Source organism: Epinephelus moara, chromosome 14 (assembly GCF_006386435.1).
Source record: "Epinephelus moara isolate mb chromosome 14, YSFRI_EMoa_1.0, whole genome shotgun sequence".
Classification (NCBI taxonomy): domain Eukaryota; kingdom Metazoa; phylum Chordata; class Actinopteri; order Perciformes; family Serranidae; genus Epinephelus; species Epinephelus moara.
In genome coordinates, this window is record NC_065519.1 from 24,255,934 (window position 1) to 24,280,174 (window position 24,241).

A 24,241-nucleotide genomic window follows, 5' to 3' on the forward strand; every position below is an offset into this window, starting at 1 on the left:
CTTTAGAAAAATGAATGCAATTTCAACAGTATGTCTTCTCACTGTCATTACATGTGCATTTATCCATACATGTCCTGATACAGATTCTTTTGAACTGAAGCTGCTGGTTGACGATATTTTGCACTATGTTCAATATCTTAAAACATGGTCACAGTTAGTATTCATAGTTTTATCAGAGAACTGTATTCTGGTCGAGTGAGAAAGCCTCTGAAGCAGAATTTTACATGAAATCGGCAATGCATTGTTTAACTTGTGCCTGAAACCTGGCACCTGTTTGTCTTGTCATCTAGAGCAGTGGTCAAAAAGTGGGTTGTGGGTCCATTCTGGCCAAAAGTGAGAGAGTGACTTTTTATTTTTAAGCACAGTGAATTTCTGGCAAAAAGCTTTCATTTTAAAGTACCTGTACATTTCCACTGAAGAGTGAGTGACTAATGGAAAGTTACTTGACAGAGACAGCAAACTAGCTTGATGACATGGCCAAACAATGTATTTAACTGTATGGACCTTAAACTAATGACTAAGGAGAAATCTGGACTCCAGAGCTGGACCAGTTGGGAACCACTGACCTTGTGGGCTGGATTGGACCCTTTGTCTGGCTGGTTCTGGCCCACAGGCTGTATGTTTGACACCTCTGCTCTATATGGTCATAGGGTTCAGTACAAAGGGAGATTAATCTTTTACTTCAGGGAGGTTACTGATCATCTGACAGACTCAAGGGTTGACTTCATAGCAACCATGTGTCAATCAAGTCCAGTACCTGCAGACATGTTGTAATGTAGGCAGCTATTTAGTCACCAGAGGCTATACCTCTCTGTTTCTTTATGTAAGCTAATATACTTTACAGATTATTGATAATGCAGCAGATTGCAAATAAATAGAATTATAATTATGGGGACAGAATGTTCGATGATACAATGTATAGTTGATGTAAATTATATTTAGTGTATACTCACAAAACCTGAGCAACTGGATCCATACATGATAAAAAATGCAGTGTATCAGTGTCCTATATAGGCTGTTCCAGTGTTACGTCTAAAATTCTTTAGACCTTTTTTATTGGTTAGTCACACCAGTGTTAGTGTGTAGCATGTAGGTTTGGAAAAAAAAGCAGCATACTGGAAAAGCTACACCTGAAATGACAACCTGTAATTATGGCCTATATGGTGCTTGGATAGTATGTGCTACAGTGAGGGCCTCTGAGGGAGGTTGCTTGAAAGTCAAGACAAAAAACATACCCAAGTACATTTTGAGTTGATGTATTTATTAAGTACAAACATCATGATACTGCAAAAGTCACAGAAACCTATGTGAGGTCATATGTACAAACATTTGAAGTTGAAAATATTGAATATTCATCAGTAAGGCTGCTTTACAACACGTCAATGAACATTGTTTAATGTATATGCATTATGCTTGTTCTAAAAACACTTTTAAAAAGAGAGAAAAATAACTTTCTCAAGTAAAATATTACTTTTTCAATATTCTAAGATTATGTACAACATTATGCACGCACTGAGTGTATTCCAGTGTAACAAGGGTTTATTAACGGCATAAAAATAAATCTGGCAGAGCAAAGATGCTGGTGTGGCAGGACTTTGGGAAGCTGAGGGGATCACCATATGGCATTACATTCAGCTTCCCGGCTCAGTTTTAAGACTTGAGGGAATTTAGACTTTTATTTTGAAGTAACAGACCATGGTGAACCCAGGGACCATTCAGGATCTGACTTTATTTTGAAAAGAGCTGTTCACTAAGAACTCTCAGATTGTTTGATGGAAGCAAAATATTCACAGATCTAACCTGATCTAATGGGGAACAACCTAAATGTTATCCAGTGGTGATGTACCGCCAGACTAATTAAAATTCTTGCCTGTTAAACTGAGAACAAAGTGACATGCAACAATTCATTTTAACAGGCCACTGCATTACAAACAAGCTAAAAATCAAAACATAACATCACATTTCATCACATTCTGCCTACTATGTACATCACCCTTACAAAACACATCCATCTGTGGACAAAATAAAAAACGATCCCCTCCAGCATTCAAACTTCCTCTCTCATCAATCTGAGTTTATTCAGTGTGTGACACAGCTCCGGCAACCGGTGTCATCCACCACCAGGACGGGGGTCAAAGGTGGGGGCAGAGGGGTCAGATGGGCTTGGTGGTGCTGTTGTAGACCAGACGATCTCTGTCCTCATAGCTGGCCGGGACGTTGTTGACGGGCACGCGGTGGTGCTGTGAAGACTTCTTCTTACCCTTGCAGATGCAGAACACCAGGACGCCTAGAAGAATGAGGATAGCTAGACCCAGAAGGGCAGCTGCCGCTATAATACCTGTTAAAGTAATTAGAATACATTTTTAAAAAGAGACGACACAACAGCATTCAAAGCTGAAACGGTAGATCATAAAATTAAAGGCTGCTCTCAGCAACTCAGTGAACTGGATAAGTGCACTGGAGAGGAAAGAAGCTTCGACAACATTACCAAACAGCAAGGAACAGGAAGTTTTTTTTAGGTTGATACAATTTGAACTTTTTTTTAATATAGACAAAAAAGATAGGGGGTAACATACCTGTATGGCCTTCAGACACTCTGCGTTCATGTCCATTATTTCTTGCAAACACATCCTTTTCTGAAATGAAGAAAAGACATGATATAGTTTTATTCTTTTTATGTGGTACGTGACATATACAAAACATGAAAAGAGTGCACTCTGCTTTGATGGGAAATTAAACCTGCAATAATAGATTTTTTGGGCCACTTGAAGGCAGCAGAAACAAGCTGTGAACACAACCGTGACATCACTTTTCAAAGAGTGCTCCACCAATTTAGCGTTATGACAATAAAGTGTCAAAATTAATGCAGCAGAACAAGAGATGTACTATTTTATTCCTTTTATACAAATATTTTATTCTGCTTCCTTGACAAAACTCGCCTACTTTACTCACAATGCAACGTGACCACAGACAGTTTGTTTAGTGATTCGGGTGTGCTATGCTAGTAGCGGCTAATGTCAAGCCGCTAGCCTCAAGCAGAGATGAGGTGCAGGCTACAGAGGTCTGGTAATCTCACTTCTCTTTTCTTATTTTTTCCAATTTCAAACTTGTAGTCCCAAACTGCAGGAGTCACAAAAGGATTTATACAACTTTTTTCACCTACGTAGTTAGCAGCAGTTGTAGTATTAACACTCCTCTTGACCTATAAACAGACTTTGATGTGTATACTCGAGAGCGGTGATAGTGAACCAAATAGTTAAAGGAGCAGTGTGTAGGATTCACAGGATTTAGTGGCATCTAGCGGTAAGGTTTGCAGATTATAACCAGCTGAAACTTCTCCCATGTAAACTCCGGATTAGAATTCCTTGGGTGTTCATTGTTCAGGAGGTTTATACAGGAAGCCGAATTATTGGCAGATGTCTCTTCCTCTACAAAACAAACAGACCCCACGATTTAAACCGGTAAAATCACTGATTAAGACAGTTTCATGTTAAAAAAAAATAATCTGTTTTTCCATTACGAATGGGCTGATAACTACTGTGGCAGACATGAAAAATGTAAAAATGCAAAAACGTTCTCTAGAGCCAGCGTTTGATTTGTCTGCTCTGGGCTACTACAGAAACATGGCGGTTCAACATAGCGGACTCTGTGGATGAGGACTTGCTACCTATGTAGATATCAACGGCTCATTCTAAGGTAATGAAAACAAAATTATTCTTACTTTGAGGTGATTCTAGAGTGAATAAGACATACTAAAAATATATATACCATTTCTACCAATATATCCTTCTAAATCCTACACACTGGACCTTGGGGTTGTCGGCCATTAAGCCAAAACAATAAGTTAAAAGGTGCTAAAAGTCTCAATAGAGCTGTGGGGTTTTCATTTTTCTGTGTGGTTATCACTACAAGCGACTCATTTCCTATTACATGTATTACATGTATTGATTCCATTCATTAAAGCAGTTGAGGCAGTTTTGTCATATCATCTCCTTGAAAAATAACTTCATTTTCACACACATTTAAAAACTTAGTAGTTTCACATGAGTTTTGGATATAACAAAGAGGCAGAACTTCCTGAAAATTTAGTAATTCAGAGTTTACATTTCACCCTGTTCAGTTTTTTTGTATGTCACAGCTGACAACTGTTCACCCAGGGCCACCACAGGTGACACTTGATTAGACAACAGTCTGTAAGACAGCCTGAGGCAGTAGAAAGTGCTGGACCACTTAGACAGCAATAGAAGGCAATGACAACCCAAACAAAACCACTGCATCAACAAAAAATAAAATACCATAAAAAATTCATGTGTGGAGAATGCACTAGTGGGAGAGTGGGTGTGGGCAAATGATACTATCTTCATACGCGGGGCCTTTCACCAGTGTGTATGTGTGAAAGATGTGTGGATGTGTGGTGTCCTGTAGTTTTGTACAATGTGTATCTTAGTGGAACAAATATGATGTTTATTTGCCAGGATGTACATATTTGTAAAATACGAAATAAGAAACAACCCACCTGTTACCCCACGGCAAACTTTCATACAGCCGTCCTCATTGTCAAATCTGTTGTCGTTTCCATAGCAGCCACCGTAGTTGAAGCGGAGGCATTTCAGAGTGTAGGGGTCGTAGTACCACTTGGTGATACTGTCCCTGCAGCTTCCTGTGTCAGGAGCCTCTGTGCAGCGCACTGTGAACGACAGTAAATGAGCAGGTGAGGTGAGATTGTAGATAGTCGAGTATTAATAGACGGCTAGAGCATGTTTTACAATAGTACATATCAAAAGCAACAAAAACGACTAAAAATTCACATCACCTTTTTGTTCGTCCAGTGGAATCTGCAGCAGAATCCGAAACTTGTTGGTCACTGATAAGCACACAAATAATAATTCAAGTTAGCAAGTCTTTCAAGGAAACATGTTATCGGTCATACCAATGCTGCATTTAAATTTCCATGAGCCTGTATGAAAATGAAGCCTAGTTTGCATAGTCAGTGCTCACAGTCTTCGCAGTTCTTCTCATCTGAACTGTCACGACACTGTGGGGACGAGTCACACTCCAGACCGGGAGCCAAACAGCAGCCGTCCGCACAGGTGAATTCCTCCGTTGTACAGGGAGCATCACATCTTAGCACTGCGGCACATAAACAGAGAGAACTGTCACTTGTGATATCAATTGCTTAATGGAGTAGAGGAAATGTGTATGAGGATATAATATTTACTATTTCCATCACTATCCATCAGAATTCACTGACCTTGAGATGGGGTAACTGAGATACCTCTTCCACTTTTAGAAGTTTTTTCTGAAAGAAAAGAAAAAAATAGATTAAAAGTCAATAATCCGTTAAAAAAGGCAACTTTACCAGTTAAAAGTATTGTTTACCAAGCAACTAGTGGAGATGCTAGGAAGTTACTGACCCAACAAAGAGGTCGTTCTGTAAATAACACCCCACAAAACCAAAATATGAGACACGTTTACACTTCAGTGCATGTGGTCATTTGTGGCCTTTAGCAGTGCGGTAGTACTCTGGTAGCCCCAGTGGTATTACTATTATCATTATTACTAACAAGAACAAGAGCTAATGAGAAATCAGCACAATAACAGCCACCTGGGGGGAATTAGATTACATTTTACGCTAACCTATGCTGACTGTCTCCTAGTTATATTTACTGTACAGACATGAGAGTGGTGTAGATTTTTTCTTCAATCCTTTCAAGAAACCAAATGAGCAAATTTTCCAAAATGTCAATCTGCTCCTTTAACTACTACCCATTTTTATTGTTTCCATTCCAGCTATTTCAACAAAAGTTTCACTGGCCTCTTTCAGGTTTTCATTAAAAAAAACAACAACAGAAAATTGAAGTATAAAAGCGCAAAGCACAGATACCTGATCCGTAGCAGGCCTTGGTGCACTCATCCTCGGAGAGATAGTTGTTGAGATTCTCCCTGCAGCCCCCGAACATAAAATGCTGACACTCCTCTGAGGCGGCATTGTAATGCCAACGAGGGAAGGAACCGCGACACGGCCCAACCTTCTTTGGAGCCATGCAGTGGTCTGGTGGGACACAAAATAAAGGATTAGGTTTGATTCACAATAAATAGTTGTAGTTTGACTTTTAGTCAGTAAAAAAAGTTTACTGTGAGGAGTCTAGTCTGAGATGAAGGTTTCCCCCACACTGATATCATGTACATGGTTCACTTAGAAGCAAGGGTGTGGATTCAAATCACAAATTTGATTACTTTAGACTTGAGAAAAAAAAAATAAAAAAAAGACTTGCAACTTGATTTGGACTTAAACATAAATGACTCATGACTTCTAGGCGTTTTGACTTGAAAATACTTGACACCTGCCCCAAAGCCCAAAGACTTAAATGTCATTTAAGTCTTTAAAAAATGTGTCACAACTAAATTAATTTACCTACATGTCCTGAATCATCTAACATCAACGCTACTCATTCCCAGGAAATCGACACTTAACCAACCCAACAGCATCCGGAACCATGAAGAACTAACGTTATATTAGTGAGTATAATTTCGTTCGCATACAAAAACTGCACAGGGGTCAACAACAAGAAATTGCAGCACGCAAAAAGTGCAGGACGGAAATTACAAACTGAGACACAACTGAGACACAACAACTTCCAACTTTGTTCAACATATAAAGCTGCAGAAACAATGTTAAGTCAAGGCTAATGCTAACATAGCGAGCTAATGCTAAGCTGTCATTTTTACTCCGTTGTTAAAATGGCATTACATTTGGTAAAAAGTGTATTGTGACTTATTTGGGCGTCGAATTCTATACTTGACTTGGAACTTGAGTGCAAAGACTTAACACTTGCAAAACAGTGACTTGGTCCCACCTCTGTTAGCAGTGCAACAAATACAGTTCAGTGAAGTGAGAGACAGCACTAACACTCTCACCAGTGTTTACGGAAGTGTAATATATAGTTATAAGTAATCAAAGTTGCCTTATGTAGCTACTCAGCACACTGGTCAATCCAAAGGCTGGACAACACTGATTTAATGTGCACAGATGACCTCACTAGACACTTGACAATGTAACACTTCTAGTTTGAAATCCACAAACCAGTTTCACTAAAGGTCAATAGTTTTGTCTCACGTCTGATAGCAGATGTGGTGGGATTCGCTGCTGTAGTTTGTCTTCACTTCCTTCTTTTGTTGTCTGTCTGCTCACAAGACAGACACATAATTACAAATTAGGTTGTCTTCTATGGAGAAATGCAACTCAGAAGATAAGGTGGTGTTGTGTCAAATAGACAATGAGGTTAGAGAAGGCGATGTAGGTTGTCTGCATGTGGTTGATGATACATATGTAAAGTATCAGTTTCAGAACACTACATGCTGACCTTACAACCATACAAGGAACTGTAAGCTACACCTTGATTCCCAAATGTTATAATGTCTGATTGTCATTCATGACTGGGTTTAGCTGCTATTCAAACCACTCATTATTGTGGTGTAAATGCTGCAGCATTGACATGTAGAGTCATTGTCATGCCCATGCATATTCCACTGAAGCACATTCCTCACACTGTTCGGGACACAAGCTGTTAATCAGTAACTCAGCAACTGAATGGTTAAAAGTCTTTTTCTTGTCCTTCAGTCTACAATCAACCAACAAGCTGCAAATACAGCCACCAGTTTAAAGTACTTTTAAATGATAAGACTTTTAATCCATACTGAAGAGGGTTGCGATGCTGGCTGTTGTTTGTGTAACCCAAGCTGAAACCAGACTGACAGGTTTCGTTGAGTCGGGGGTGGAGAGAGTGGGATGGTACTAGGGGAGCAGTAAAGCACACAAGCCGCACTACTAACTTCCGTTTTCTGAAGCAAGAAAATGTGCCAAGAGAGCTACTCTGTGGCTTTCTCTTTCTCCCATTGAAGGGAAGTGACACTAGATAAAACGTGATATCATCAACCAAATAGTTGTTCGACAACAAACACCACTAGTTATATATATATCAAGCTTTTTCTACCAACAGTTTTGCCCTTACAAGAGCCAAACTAGGTTTACTCTTCTCGTGAGCATGAGCTTTTACCTTTGTATCTTCACACTATTTCCTCATTCAGTCCACAGGAATTGGGCGAGCATGCCTTGACAAGTTTGATTAGCAACTAACACACAACGGCTTGTGACGAATGCCAAACAATGGGTTGAGTTTCTTGGGAAAAACTCTAAACCCCCTTACCTGAAAACAAAAGGAAACGCAGCACTGAAGTAGCAAATACACCAGTCACAACCTGCTCTGATATCGATATTTTGAGAACGGTATCACCATATCAATCACACACTGCCTATGGATACCAAGGAAGACAGCTCAATGGATATATTTACAAGAAAGCTAAAACTTATTTCTTCACTTTAACTGGCTATGACTTGCCTGATACAGGCCTGAAACTCTTTCTTTTCTCACTCCACCTGCTGCATTTCTTTTAAAAGTTTGTAATTTTACTTGATTATATGATAAACAATTTTATGATTTCATAATTTTGATATGTATGGTTTTGCTGACAGTGAGCTATGATGCCTACTGTGTCCATTCTGTCTATTTTCATGTGGAGACAGTGGGATGGTAGGGCTCAGTGAAGCACTCAATCAATGTACTTCCCTTATTGTAAAGCAATTCTGCTGCATTTCTTGTATGAAGGTGCTAGGTACATACAAAAAGTTTATCATTATGATTATTATGTGACTAAAGGGGAAAGACTTATGGACTTTAGGAATGTGTTTAGTAAAGTTGAGTACTAAAAGGCATAATCCTCTCTTAACTATGTCCCAACATTAAACACAAAGCATGTGACTCTGAATAAGCCAAAGATAGGTCAACAAATACAGGTAAAAACATGACTCACGTTTACCACTGAAACTCAACCATTCATTCTGCAGACTGGATCTGCATTTTCTGAGAAACTAACGAAGCTACAGCGGCCAACTGTCACACAGGGTGGACACATTTTTACATGCATTCCAAGAGAACCTGAAGAAAGCAGTTGTCCTTTGTAAAAGACTCTGTTAAGATCATTTAGGCAAGATACTCACGCTCAGACTGCTCAGGAGTCAGGACAAGGACGGTGACCGTGGTCGAGTCTGACTGGCCGATGGTGTCTGTGACGGTCAGCTGGAACTTGTACACTCCAGATGTCAGATTGGACACGACAATCTGGTCTTCAAAGTTGGTTTTCTACAAGCCATTGTAAGACAGTGTTTGCTTATTATCCACAAATATGACCAGTAGATTTTCAATTAAATGTTGGGCACAAAAAAAGAACAATACAGTGGACATTTAAAATGACTATCAGATATGCAGACACAGGATTATTAAAAGCTCAAGTGTAACCCTCAGAAAGAGCTCTGGCAGGATCAGCTTTGCATAGCAGTGTCTTTACTCACCTCGATGACAGCATAGAGGTATCCAGTGAGCATTTGCCACTGGAAGGACACAATCTTATCGTCATCTTTGCTCTCTATGCCGTTCAGTGTCACAGAGTCCTGAGGCTGGACCACCCGGTCCTGGCCTCCGATAGCAATTGGCGGTTGGTTGGTGTCAGCTGGAGAGAGACCATGGGATATAGGTGAGCAAAAATTACAAAGCCAAATACAGCAGGAAACCTGAGCCTGTAGCAGGGGTCATAATGACCTGGCGTGTGTGGACATGCTAGATTGGGGGTGTCTGCTCCAAGCCTGTGGCCTCACACAACCTCATTAGGAACAGTGTTTTAACAAAAACCATTCAAATAATTAACAGAAATTATTTAGAGGTACTTAATTTAACTGAGTACATGAGCCAAAAAATATTAATTTGACTGCTATGTCAAGGGAAACTTGCACTTAAAAGCCCAAAGAATGTAAATCATAAAGGCAGTTTCCATCATGTGATCCCTTTCCATGATGTAAAATGTTAATCTGCAATCAGTCTGTTCTACAGAAACACAACATAAAAGTATGACTAACCAGTGATCCTAAAGATAAAGGATCCCTGGTGTTATTCTCATAAACAGAGGGCCCAAACTCTGATATGCATCTTTACCTGGAGCCTCACATAGAAACACTACAATGCAAATTAAACATTGAAAGTGTGTTTAAAGAGTTTTGGTCTTACTTGCGGGGACATCCAATGCAAGATAGCTCTCATAAACAGAGTCCAAGATGTAACTCATGTATCCTTTCTTCCTGACAAAGCGGCAGGCATATTTCTTCTTGTACAGGCAATCAAAGAGAAAGCAGGAGCTGACCAAGCCCTGCTCGGATCCCTTCTGCATGAGGGCCAGATTGCATCTCGGCTCTTTGCAGCAGGCGCTCACACAGTCCCTGTATCGGTCCAGTTTCGGCGACGAAATGAACGTGGCCCCGTCTTTCACTGATTCATCGGTGTCGAGGACGAAATCCTCCCGACCTTCCTTGAATTGGGCCAAGCATGCCTCACCAGTCACCTGGCCACAAGCGCAGTCTAGTAGAAACACCAGGAGCAGGAGCGCACACGCTCCTAGTTGTCCTTTAAGGAGTGGATTCATTTTCAAAACTCCTGTAAAGATCCCCACACGAATAAAATCCACACCAGTGCGACAGTAGCGAATAAAAATACCACTTATTCTTAAAAAAAAAAGGCAATGTCTTTACGGAGTGTTTAGGCCTCACAGGGGTAAAACACTTTCCGTCCTCTCACAAATCAACCTTCAGCTTCTGACTTCCTCCTATGCAGCCACAAAATCGTTTCAAAACCTCCGCAAACGCTCTCCAGACAGATGTGATCTTCTGATCCTCCCCGAGTCTGAAACTCTCACGAAAGATTCACCTGTTTGATGTCGCCAAAAACCCGAGCAGTCGACGACTCACCTGGGGAGATACAGGAAGTGAAATTCCACTCCTGAGATGCCACTCCCTTCAGGCTGCTATATGACGGGGGCTCCAAAGAAGGTAGGTCAACAGCATGGTTTCATGTTGTGACTTGGGGGACAGGGGCTCTAATACAGAGTGAGCTGCTTTCACACATTTTATTTTCCTTTATTACTTTTTGGTTCTATTTACTGACAAATTCAAAATATGTAGACCATAGCATATGGCATGCTTTTTGTTGCTGTTTTTCTCTGGTATGAACTTATATTTCTGTCATTTGTAACCATTTTGAGAAGTGCTGTATAAATATTTTAATATATTTTATTTATCAGTTAAAACAGTTATCATAACAATATTGTTTTTATTTATTTATCTAGTAATTTATTTAATTTAATTTAATTTATTTTTATTTTGCCCATATTGGTGGTTTACCTTGAACCGTGAACCTTTTATTTGTGTGCCCCTCAAACTTTAACTTTTTCAGGGTGTGGGCTGAAGGAAATTCACCAACATCTACAATGAGCAATGGACCCTTTAAAGTTTGATTTAGTCATAACGGATTTTCCCATGAAAATTTTTTTATTTTAAGTCCTACGCAAACAGTATAATTTACACAAAGAACAGTCACACAGCAAGAGGACAATGCAAGTCTTTTACCAAATAGGATAGGTGATTAAAAACATAATGTACACTAAGTTTACAACATACAATGCACTCATGTTGAATTTAAAAGGCAAAATAAAGTGTAAAAGAAAATGACTACTTACTGTGGTATTCCCGATATAGAATAAATTGTCTATTATGTCATAACCCTTTTTTTTAAAAAAAAGTTTAAAAAATATTAGAAAAAAACTCTATTTTTGTAGTTTCTTTTAAGCAGTGAACATAAAATGCCTTCTAATGCAAGGTGACAAGAAAATACACACACGTAAAAAACATAAAACCACCAATATGGTTAAAATCAAATAATTACAGAAATGTGGCACATAAACAAAAAGAAAGGAGCAGAGAAACAAAACAAGGACACAAAACAAAAGATATGTCTGGTGGTCAGACAAGAAAGTGTCTGTAAAAGTATATTAAGGCAAGATTTACTTTGTCCCAGCTCACTTGACTTCCTCTTTTAAACTCACTAATCCAGAGGGTGGCAGTATGATCCCATCTTCAGCTGATGAAGCAGTGAAGGGTGAGCACTTTATTTTTAACTAAGAGGATTGTAAAACATGTTTTTTTTGGGCAGATTTCTTTTCTCACGTACTATAAAATCATTAACACACATCATAATTTAAAATCACAGGACCCCCAGTCGTCTTTTCGCAACTGTAGTGATACTGATGATTCACACATTGAGTCATCCAATTACAGTGTGTGATGAGTCATGAAGCCGCTTGGGAAGTAATCCACAACCTGTAGCAGGAAGTGGTTGCTGAAATTAGGCAATGTGGATGAATTTGTTTCATCATTTAGACTGAATCATAAATCCAGACAAGTTTGGCAAGAGGATAATTGGGTTTTGGGAAAACAAAAGCAGTGCCCACAAACTCTACAGCTCCCTGATGCAATACGATTTTACATCAGTGATAAAGCAGTAGAGGTAAAACTAATTTGCTGCCCCTGCTTTCCTTAACTTCCACCTAGAATGTGTCACCTGTCCGAGGTGAGACAGCCTAACATGGGTCTCTGGTGCACGTCCCCTTTTTTTAACCTGACGGTGCAGAACCAAGTAGTATAAGACGAGATGAATGAATTTGTTTGCCTGGAAAGGTGAGCTGCTGGAGGCACTCAATAATTCAGTGTTTGTAACAGACGGTGCATCAGTGGGTGAACACGCGTGGCTATGCCTGATTGATAGTCCCTGCCAAAACAAAAAACTGAACCCCATTATTCATATCGTAATAGGATCCGTGGAAACTCTGTGGCCCGTTGTCTCTGTTGTCTCAACTGTAATAATTTGGCAGCGGGAGGTACAACTATGAATTTCTGACCTTGGGTTTACGTGCTGCGTGTTGATATTTGACTTCGCAAACATTGATGGTTTCAAGGCTTTTATTTGACATTTGACTTCTGAAGAGCCATAAATAGTGCTCTCCTATTCATCTATTATTCATGGGTGCGTAACTGAGGATGCCAATTTGACTTCAAGGCTTATTAAACGTACACCTGATAATGCCTGTTATAAAGGGCAGGGCAGCTATCACACTAGAGGAACCCTGGCTCACCTGTCAGGGGGACCCAGCTATTGTTGGAAGTGTTTGTGAACACAAGAGCCCTTAGCATGCCAAACCCCTTCAAGTCTGTGAGCAGGCAAACACCTTCGATCCTCTTACTGAGGGAATATTTGAAAATATGGGTGGTGTGTTGGTATGTAGATGTTTCTGATGACAGGTATGTCTACAAATCATACGATCAGAGATAAAAGAAGACACATATTTCTATATTTTATGGTGTTAGTACACATTTTGGCATCTTTTCAGCCAGAGTAATATCCCAACTTGATTGCCGTGGTTGCCCTCTAACCCTTTCTGCAGTTTTTATCACTGCAATTGAACTCTGCTCTCCCACCTGCTATAACACAGAGCAAAAAGCAAACACACACCCTATAAGGTGCATGTGCACATACAAATGCATGCAAAGACACACACACGCGCGCAGAGGCATATCTCATTACCATCCTCCTGATAGTGCAGCCAGTGGGTGTTGCAAGAGGAGGAGGGAAGGAGAGCAAGACAGTGAGCTTGAGAGAGAGAGGGAGAGAGGACGAGGACAGGCAGAGAACCAGAGCTATAGAGAAGGAGAGCACGAACACTCAACAAGATAACAGGAGATACGCCTGGGAACAGCTGCCCACTGGAAGAAGAGATATAGACAGAGCTGGGTGTGTGTGTGTGTGTGTGTGTGCGTGTGTGTGAGCGAGCTCCGTGTGTTTCCACGGTTCTCCTGAGGCCGTGGCAGCCATGGCGTCAGAGCCTAGCACCCAGTCCAGGGTGATGTTCCAGGCGACGGACAAAACAGAGGAGCCGGCGCATCGCAAGCTGGGCAAGCTGACAGTCAAATACAACCGCAAGGACCTGCAGAGGAGGCTGGATATCGAGGAGTGGATCGACGGGCAGCTGCACCTGCTGTTTGACTGTGAGGTACGGGGTAGGGTGGCTCACACTGACACACACACTCGCACTGTGGTGTGTGCCTGAGGAGGAGGTGAGGGGAAGGAGCAAGGGAGTCACTGAGCTGCTCAAAGGTGGCTGTGGCCGGGGCTATCCATCATGTTTAAGAGATTACAGCGACCTAAAAGAGGAGTGGGAGGCGAGGAGCTTTGCTTGAAGGCTGCAATTTTTGGCACACAAGCCCTCATGTGTCATCAAGCTGTGCGGTGAACTCCGTGGCGTTCTACCATCACGATAGGATAATTTTTCCAAGATAGGATGTCTTATTTACGTCAGAAGGAGGCTAGGTCGCAACCCTGATAATGCTTGATTACTGTAAAAAATAAGGCTGCCATATGGCCACGATTAAGTTGGTTTTACACTGTAAGAAGTTAAATACATTCTAGGATCAGCAACATAGGAGGCAAACAATATCAAGAAGGAAGTCAAAGCACCAAAACAACGTTTATAACTGCGATAAAATAATAAAAACGGTGCCAGAGAAAGTAATAAAATATAAAAGCTAAAGAGCAGGATAGAAAGGGTATTTTATTTTGAAATGCTCTTCAAATGTTGCAGTTTATATGTCCAGCTATTATGGTGGCATCCAGGACATTATGTCATCATTCTAGTGTGTGTGTGTGTGTGTGTGTGTCCTGTCTCTCCGTCTGCAGACACATTCTTGTGGACACAGTCACTCAGTAGTTATGCATGATAGAAACTACACACTCAGATCCTCCCAATATGGATGATGATTAATAATGACAGTGATTAGATGTTGGGGAAACTTGCTGTATAAACAAACACGCAGAAAAAAAATTCAAGATATGCAGTTCTATTAACACAGTGCATGTCAAATGTAAAAACAAGAGTCGTAATGTGGCAATGAGAGCTCATTATTTCCACACTGTGCCTAATTAATGGCCTCATTGCATAGATGGTAAAGTTTAATACGTGCAGGGGATTGTGTCGAGACACTGGCCAGCTCTTTCTCTCACACAACCTTCATAACTCTGCTCCTGTACAGTGGGATACAATCCAATTATGTCAGAGGCTCCATATTGATTTGCTTGGCATTCTCCGAAGGGAAACCATGGCAACAGATGTCTCATCGCCCACATGAGGCAGCATGGTACAGTGGAATTAGGGGTGTCTGTTGAGGAGCATGAGCTTCCTAATGACGACGCAGATCAGATGACAATGCCGCCGCCGCCGTTTCATGGCAGAGATGGCAGAGACAAACTGTTTCTCATTTAATTCTCCATCGACACAGAGACCCCTTGGCTGCAGATGGCCTGTAGCCGCCGCTCTGTTTGGCATCCCCTTACACTGCCAGGGAGCCCTTTGCATATGGCATATACTTATGCTGCAGAACGTGAGCATGCATCCCTATCCATCTGACTGGCTGCCTGACACAGAAGTTTACAGCACATCTAATGTTAGACAACTAGCCTCTCTTTTTCTAGACCAGCAGATAGTAAGGGTTAAGTCTGGTTAGCTAAAGTCACAGCTGATTGCCAGGCATTTTTAATATTGTGCTACTATATTTCTCATCCCACTTCTTATTTTATGAGCTTTATTCCATTCACATCCCAAGCCCTCTTCCCTGTGGTAATATATGATAATATGCTTGCACAGCTGAGGGTGGAATAAATTACATTAGTGGAAACCAGGACGTGCGAAAACAGATCTGAAGTCTTTCCCTGTGTACTCTTTTGATCTTGTCCCAGAAACAGACATTTATTTCATGTTTCCAGCACTTGGTCTCTCATGTTTATGAAAGATAGCAATAACAGTAGAAATGTCTTTGATTCAATCATGATAGTGCCTGACCTCATGAATATATATGTTAACAAGAGGACCTCCTCTATAAAGTCTATGTCCTTGCTATATGAAAATGAATGCTTTGCTCTCTACTCGGGATAGACTGGATATTTGCATTAGCCACTTGTATGGAATTAGTCGTGGCTCGTCCATGTGCACTGGCCAGTGTAATGAATTTTGCATGGGGCTCAGGGGAAGGTTACTCTGTTGGTTCTCTGAGTCTTCCGCGTGGAAGCATTTACCATCAGTCCCCTGTGTCACCACCTGAATTATTTAGACGCATCTCTAATTCATACTGCCTCGGTCTGGAGTGGCCGCCTTCTTTGCAAACTTCACACCTTTTGAGAAATAATAACCTAAAAAAAGGAGTGAAAAACAGCTCTCAGATGGACTCGAAAATGTTGAGCAATGTTTACGCAAGTGTGTGTACAGTAAACCAGATCATTGTTTTCCCAACTGACTCAAAACTATTAGGACTTTCCATTAAATGCCTGTTTTATGTAAGTTAAAGGGATACTTCACCTGCAAAAGGACAATTTATGTATTGAATTAATCACTGTGTGTTACCTTAAATTTGTGAAGAAAATTTTGGTTTTTATGCATGCTTCTATGGTGAACGGAGAATCCAAAAAAGACAAACATTCTACATGAATAAAATAAATGGGGTCCACCTTTAACAACAGCAAAACTTTATCAAAACATCTGTTTACAAACTCTAAAACAACTCATGCAGTATAACCCAAGTCTCACTTATCCAGCTGTATCCTCAGCACTTCTCAACACATGCATTTTTGCTAAAACCTTACTATTCAAAACATGTCAGTACAAACAGTCTCATGCATGGCAGAGTAATGTGCCTGCACACGCATGTGTTTAGATTTTGTGGAGCTCATATGCAAATGCATGCACATACACGGTCAGGGCGTGCTCTTTGTAGGCGGAAATGTTTTAATCACGATGTTTTAGTGAAAATGCATGTGTTTTGGAATTCCTGAGCATACGACTGCATCACTGAGACTTGGATTATACTGTGAGCAGCTGTAAACAAATGTTTTTTGGATTCTCTGATCACTGTGGAGGCATGCAAGAAAAACAAAGTTTTCTTCATCAATTAAACGTAACGCTTGGTGAGTGATTTATGTATGAATGGTTAATTTGCAGGTAAAGATAGAGACTACAGGGCGGTAATTGAAGTCGAGATGTACTATAGACTCAGATTAACCACATCATGTTGTCATAAGTTTTAATTCTCATTCAAAAAATGACCCCTCTCTTTTATAACTGGGCACCAGGATTGGATCTTTACACTCTTGTTTTCCCTCATTAAACTGTGTCATCACTCATTCTGTACAGTTAATGGATATTTTGATGTATGTGCAGCTCATGCCTCTGGCAGGAAAAGGGAAGGGTCTGATAAGTTGAACACGCACTGGCATCTTCTCCAAAACAGCTGGGTTTCCTGGGCATGGCTTCCTTTACATTATCATAGCAAACACATAGTGTGTGTAATGGAACCACAGATGTTTTGTTGTAGTATTTCCCAACATCATCAGTCAGTGAATATCATTACCTAACACTTAACATGTAAAGAGCATCTCTACTATAGCTGTTAACACAAATCTTTAAAGGAATAGGTCCACATTTTGGGAAATATGCTCTGGTTGAGTGTTAGATGAGAAAAAAGACAAATGTTATATCTGTCTGTTCAATATGAAACTACATCCAGCAGCTGGTTACGAGGGGTGACTGAAAAGTTTTGAGCCTAACCCAGAGACTAGGTAGATAGGCAAGCCAAATTATATTTTTTATAATCTACCACCTTTCCTTATTATCATTAACCAAGTTCATGTTTCAAACTCTTTTTGTTTTTGTCTTTGAAGATTCTTGAATTGAATAGTGGTCAGTGATTTGAAAAAAATGGAGAAACTGTAGTATCGCGCTGTGATCAAATATCTTCATCTCCAAGGAATGTCACCATCTGAAATCCACCAAGGGTCTCAATACTTTACATGACATTGCCCCTTCATATGCCACAGGTACGCTGGGATAAAGGCTCTTTAGCACCGCTGGAGCAAGTGTGTTGCCCTTGAGGGCGTTATGTTAAAAAATAAAAGCACTGAAAATTCTGTATTTTGTTTCCTTGAGGCTCAAATCTTTTCAGTCATCCCTCGTACATAATGAGTAAATGGACTGAAATCCTTTCATGGGGAGCGTGTTCAGTAAACATCCTGATAATATGTCCATTATAATTTAAAATATGCTATGTGCTGAGTGTAAACTGTAACCTGATGGAGGTTAGTCTCGCCACCAGACAGTCAGAGATCTCCGCCTTCTGATAGTCTGGGGACAGTCCTTTCTAAAGTGTGTTTAACACACCGGCGAAAACGGCCGGCAACAAAGCAACGCCTCTTGCATTTTTGAAAAGAACACGCCTTCTCGGAAATGTGCGCTCCCCCTTTTTCGTCCGCAAGGAAACAAACACACAGAGAGCTTGAAAATGGATGCCGAGAGATTTAACTCCGTTTTATCAAATGTGTGCTCTGCCGTAAAGAAAATATTTTTTCCAGCGGATATCTTAGTTACAACATGATTGAGCTAACTGGAGTAGTTTCATGTCGTATCCGACAACAGGAGGCTTTTAACAGACGACGTCCTGATGTTAGCTTTGCTGTTGCTGTTAGCTGTCCCTGTCAGCTGCAGCAACTGATGCTTTCTAGACATCGTGATTTCCCAAAACTGAATAAATACCACACATAGCAACACAAAACTGCTTTGCTAGCTCAATCATGTTGTAACTAAGATATCCGCTGGAAAAGATATTTTTTTCACGGACCGTTTAATGAGTTATTACCTATTACAGACACCGCTAACGGCTAACAGCTAACGGTTAGCCCAGCTAAACGTGCACACAGAAATAGTAATGTTTGTTAAATCATTGTGTTTACAGACTTTACAAACATCGGATTAGCCTAAACGGTGATACAGTGATGTGAAAAATGTGATACATAGGCTATATATATAGCTAAAAGCTCTGCTGGTTTTCTACCTGGAAGTATTTGTAAACAACAAGGCGATTCCCTCTGTAGTCCGGCCGGACGGATGAGTCATGGCCTTGTAAAAGATTATGTTTGTTTCTTTTAATTGGTGAGAATGTGTCGCCGCAAACGCGACAAACATCCACTAACTTTGACGGTGTTTTCTGCGAGCGCGGCTGAGCCATTTTGTACCGCTGCACGTGTTTCTAGTGGGACTATGTTTACAAGCACAAGAGTTCAGCGAGCCACCGAAGGACCGCCCTGCCGATTTACTATTGGTTCTGCAACGTAGGGAGATTTTTTAAACTCTGAAATTGTATCCGCGAATCTAAACACAAAATCAGGGAGAAAGTCATCAGTCTTTAGTTAAGCAAAGCGTCTAAAGACTGACTTGTGAGTCTAGATGGAGGTGACAGAGTAAAGATCAATGGGTCACCACAATAACTACGGGTCGTCTCCTGAGGAGCTTAAAGGCGCTGAGTAAACTATTATGATAACCTGTTTCATAGATTTTGTACTGGGCTTTGAACTGGAACACAAGCGTCCGGTATATCCTGAAATGTCATGGAAATTCTGGCTTTCAGTCTGTTTTTTTTGCAGAAGTTAAGGGCAAATTTTTGACCTGAGGGTTGCCCTAGATTATGGGTCAGAGGGGGTCACTAAAATCATTAGGAACTGTTCACTGGGGGCCATGAATATCAATATTCAATTTCATGACAGTCTTGCTAGTAGTTTAGAAAGTGTTAAATAGGTTGATCGATCAATATCATCATGCTTAAGTCAATTTAAGTAAACTCTATTTATATAGCACAACCCTAAGCAAAGTAAATAAGTGATTCTCAGAAAAACATGTTAAAAAAGGAAAAAATAATTTTAATGATCAATCTGCAACTTACTCAAACTTCAGTTCCAAACCTAAGGCGCTCTGACAGGAAAAACCCGGTCAGCTCATGATAATGATGCAACTTCCCTGATTCTGAATTAAAAATTCAAGTGGAGGTCATCTTATCTCAACAAAATCCAACTGCCTTTTGAGACTGCATCTGTACAGCCCGTCTTAAACTGCTCTCCTCCGAGAACCACTTTGATATTCATGAATTCCAATATTAGTGCCAACATTCATTTTAGCTTCAGTCCATTGCTTTTAAACTTTAAAAAGTGCTGCTGAGACATTTCTGCCCCGAGGCCTCATTAAAATGCTGTTTTCCTCTGACAATGAGGGTAACTCTCGACAAGCTGAAAATTGCTACTGCGTATGATATGCCATACTAAAATGTTACTGGAAGGGTCATCGTGGTTTTTTTTGTGTTAAATGCACACATTCCTCATTGATATTCAGTGGTGCTCTGCATGGTCCTGCTGTCACAGACATACAGAGAGAACTTTAACCTCAAAAAGGAATAAAGGAGTATACCCATGTTCACACTCATCACTGATGTAGCACTTGGGTAGGCTTCACTTTCACATTCATCCTTTACTTACTGAATATGCCTCTCTAGATATCCATTTAGAGTTCAGTGCAATTAATGTGCATATATTATCAATCCTTGTTCTAGCTACATCTAGAAGCAAATATGGTTGTCCCTAAAATTTATAGTTGGAAGCCAAAAAGGTAAATAGAATATACTTAATTTGACGGCAGAAACAACATTAATTACAACTCACATTCTTTAGGTGGGCTGCTCTAGCATCACCTTGGGTCTAGACCCAATGGAGAGTAGATGGCAAGCAAATTCTGCATGTTAAGTAAATAAGAAAACAATCGATTACGGCAGAAATGTATCTCTCTCTTCATATAGATCGATCAGCCAAAACATTGAAACCACTGACACAAGTTACCCACCCAAACACCGCTGCAGACCAAGTACACCCCTCATGGCAACAGCACTCTTTGATGGCAGTGGCCTCGCCAGCAGGACAATGTGCCATGCCACACAGCAAAAACTGCTTGAGAATGTCCAGAGGAACAGGACATATAGTTCAAGGTGCTGATCTGGCTTTCAGACTCCCTAGATCCCAGTCCAATCAAGCTTTCATGGGCGTACCCACTTCACAACCTACAGGACTCTAAGGATTTTGTCGCCAAAGCCAAGGGTACACCCTCAGAGATCCTGTGTCCATGCCTCAACGGGTCCAAACCAAGAAGGCCCCACTGCCAGCGGGGAGTGCCGTTGCCTTGAGGGGTGTACTTGGTCTGCAACGGTGTTAGAGTCGGTGGCGCACGTCAACATCCACATGAATGTCAGGACCTAAGGTTTCCCAGCAGAGCATTGCATTGTCATGAGATGATCGATGTTATTCATTTCATCTTTCAGTGGTTTTAAAGTTGTGGCTGACCGGTGTATATCAATATATCTATAAATATATCCTACATGAGCAGTGACTGTTTAACAGGTCAATAAAGATATTCGGACGATTTCATTTATACCAAACAGTTTAAATCTGCGACCTAACCAACTAAAACACAAAGACCACAACATAACCATCCACAGCCAGTAATAACCGAGGTAACTGAGTGAAGCAAAGCCCACACAGAACAGAAAAGTACAGCACGGACCAAAAAAAGACAAGCGTTCAGCCCTGCCTGTGTCCTGCAGACGTCAGCAGAATCACACAGGGTCCAAACCGGCAGCATGTATCAATTAGAGAGGGGGGCACAGGGGATTCTGAAGGTGGGCCCATCTATTCCGCCACTCAGCACTTCCACATTGATTAGCTCTCTCCTCATCCAGAAAGCAGTGCAAGCCCCATCCTCACCAGCCATGAAAACTCCCCAACCGGAAAATATTCCTCTTAAAAAGAAGCCCCACTTGTCAAAAATGAGTGTACGACTGCTGACTCTGGATATCTCAGGATTCCTCTAGTAAGCACTGTTCAGTCCTTCTGAAAATGTGGTTAAAAGGTGTGGATAAGAGTTTGAGATGAATTGATTACTTTGCTATATTACTTTTTTATAAGTGGAGACTCAGTGCCCTTCTTTACAGTCTTTACATGATGTTGGCATTAATCTTTCAATGTGCTGCCAGCTATTATTTAGTTAAGGCTAACATTTAAGAAAAAGGGGTTTGTATGGGTTTAGTATTACAGTCAATGCTGCCCTTGGGTTTGTATTTTAACTCTCAATATGGGACAACAGAGCTGAGATGAAGATATCCTTTAGAGAACATTTATACTGGAAATAATCTCTCAGTAATGGCCGGGCTAAATGCTAGCCGGGTAAACCATCCATGAAATCTGATGGTGTCATGTGGCAAGTATGGCCCCCTGGAGCCTTTTTGCTCTCATGCCTCAGTGCTCTTCAGCTTTGCCTATGCATGGAGCCCATCATTAATCATATCATTGTTATGAGAAATTATTAAAGAAAAAAAGTTTGTTGTTATTGCAAAAATACAGCCAACGCTATTAACTAGGGTGATAAAAGTACGGTGCCAACTCTTTAAAACGTGACCTTCCAACGGCTTATATAGTACTATGCTGCTATGAAACCCTTGCGATGTTGCATCACATCTTGGATCACATCTTACACTCTCTTCTCCCTCTGAATGACTCTGCTCAGTGGTGTGGAAAGTCTTACCACTGCGAGTAAAAGGATGGCAAGGAGCCCACATTATACATTTGCAAGAGCTCATGTAGCATGCAGAGATACAACTGTGGGCATTTTAGCATTAGAGGAATATTGCCTTTAACATATGTTTCTCTCTGCTTTTACAGGAGGAAGAGATTCCAGAGTTAGAGATTGACATAGATGAGCTCCTGGAGCTGACAGATGAGGGGCAGAGAACCCGTCTGCACGTAAGAATGCGCAAATGCACTTGAAACAATGACATTCACTTTGTCTGTAGATGTTTATCTAGATTAGTTAAGTTTAAATTGAACTATTTACTAAACCTATGCAGCATAGGGTGTGTGAACACTTCAGGTTCAACTAAATTATTCTGAGAATACGTAGGCATGTTCATGACCGTCACGTATACTCAATGGAAGATCTGTTGAACATCTACAGAACAAAACTGCAGTTCATCAAAGGTCATCTTGAGTCGCAACTCGCAAGAGTCCAACATTCAGGCTAAAGACTTTGAACATTTCAACACCCTGACACCTGGGTACATACCTAACTATTTGCAATGTAGGGTAATGGCTTAACAAGCACTCGATCCTTGCTGGAATCCAATGTTGCAATGTTTGCAGTGAAAAATCAATGTCCAATGTTGTTAGTGAGCCTATATGTGTTTGTTTTCTTTGTCAGGAGCTGTTGCAGGAATGCGGAAAGCCAAAAGAGGTGAGACAAAGAAAACTTTTAAGAAACTGCGCACAAGAATATCAAGATTCCAATAATTATTTAAAGGTCTAGTGTGTAGGATTTAGTGGGATCTAGCAGCAAGGTTGCAGAATTGAAACTTCTCCTGTGTTCCAAGTGCGTAAAAGAACTGAAGCGGCCATTGGAATATTTTAACGGCCCCAGTGTTTCATTTGTTTGCTCTGGGCTACTGAAGAACAACATGGTCTTCTGCCAACAGATGCTCCTAAATCCTACACACTGGACCTTTAACAGAGTAGACTATTGCTTGTCTATGCTAAAGGTTGTCGTGTGTGGCATGTAAAAGTTACATGCAGGAAATAACACCTATTTTCTCCATGTCCCCTACAGGATTTTATCAACGGGCTGCTCTACAGGATAAAGGGTCTACGCAAAATGTCAGGTCCCTTGAAGAAATAATCATAGGTCAAATAAAAAAATCAAGACAATGTGGAGCCTCTTATCTTCCCATCTCCCTCCCGTTAGGGTTAGGGTTGACTGTAACATGTCAGCGGGACTCTCTTCCTACCCTCTCCTTCCCCCACCCCACCCCCACCCGCTCGTCCTGGGTCAGCATCAGTCTTAACACCAGAGCAGTCGGGTTTTGAATGGATTTTTTTTTTTATTATTTCACTTTAATTTATGGACTGCTGTAACATTTTGTCTCTCATAAACATACAAATAATGCACATGTGATAAAAGTTGTACTGACTATTACTCAGACGGACCTTTTTTTTTTGGTGTACATTTTCGGTTGCCTATTTATGTACATAAATATTTTTGTTCTGATAACAGTGTTGTATGTCGAAATAAAATCGAACATTTTCAAGACAAGGCTTTTGATGAATTCTCAAAAAAAGTCACAGTATGCTGTCATCAGGTATTATTCATTCAACACACACAAATGAATATTGACATGTCCATTACAACCATCAATTTAAGAGTACCAATGAAGCAACCCTGTTGCCACAGTTGCTCTTTATTACTGCTTTAAAAGACAAAGAATGATTCTGTCCTACTGTCCGGAGACAACTGTGAGACTTTTCTCATTCCCAGAATATAAGCTTCTGTTTTCTGGCGTAAATCTTTC

The 24,241-nt window shown here is 40.7% G+C and overlaps 2 protein-coding genes across 2 annotated transcripts; one reads left to right on the forward strand and one right to left on the reverse strand.

The window, feature by feature from the left end:
- Positions 1-1,246: 1,246 nt before the first annotated feature.
- Positions 1,247-10,873, reverse strand: spint1a (serine peptidase inhibitor, Kunitz type 1 a). The gene is made up of 10 exons (XM_050062537.1): positions 10,119-10,873; positions 9,410-9,567; positions 9,059-9,200; positions 5,885-6,052; positions 5,252-5,299; positions 4,999-5,130; positions 4,814-4,864; positions 4,517-4,687; positions 2,577-2,636; positions 1,247-2,338 (listed from the first exon to the last, which is right to left on the reverse strand). The coding sequence occupies exons 1-10, from the start codon at positions 10,528-10,530 to the stop codon at positions 2,154-2,156; spliced, it is 1,527 nt and encodes a 508-aa protein (XP_049918494.1). The 5' UTR covers positions 10,531-10,873; the 3' UTR covers positions 1,247-2,153.
- Positions 10,874-13,549: 2,676 nt separating this feature from the next.
- On the forward strand, positions 13,550-23,985 carry ppp1r14d (protein phosphatase 1 regulatory inhibitor subunit 14D). Its single transcript, XM_050061400.1, has 4 exons — positions 13,550-13,986; positions 22,566-22,646; positions 23,101-23,133; positions 23,503-23,985. Exons 1-4 carry the CDS (start codon positions 13,807-13,809, stop codon positions 23,569-23,571), a joined length of 363 nt encoding a protein of 120 aa, XP_049917357.1. The 5' UTR covers positions 13,550-13,806; the 3' UTR covers positions 23,572-23,985.
- Positions 23,986-24,241: the final 256 nt, after the last annotated feature.

Coding starts and splice junctions, on each gene's coding strand:
- spint1a (XM_050062537.1), bottom strand. CDS start 10,530: ATGAATCCACTCCTTAAAGGACAACTAGGAGCGTGTGCGCTCCTGCTC. Junction 9,568..10,118: donor TGCATTGGATGTCCCCGCAA/GTAAGACCAAAA, acceptor GTCTCTCTCCAG/CTGACACCAACCAACCGCCA. Junction 2,637..4,516: donor AGTTTGCCGTGGGGTAACAG/GTGGGTTGTTTC, acceptor TCTTCATTTCAG/AAAAGGATGTGTTTGCAAGA.
- ppp1r14d (XM_050061400.1), top strand. CDS start 13,807: ATGGCGTCAGAGCCTAGCACCCAGTCCAGGGTGATGTTCCAGGCGACG. Junction 13,987..22,565: donor ACCTGCTGTTTGACTGTGAG/GTACGGGGTAGG, acceptor CTGCTTTTACAG/GAGGAAGAGATTCCAGAGTT. Junction 22,647..23,100: donor GGCAGAGAACCCGTCTGCAC/GTAAGAATGCGC, acceptor TTTCTTTGTCAG/GAGCTGTTGCAGGAATGCGG.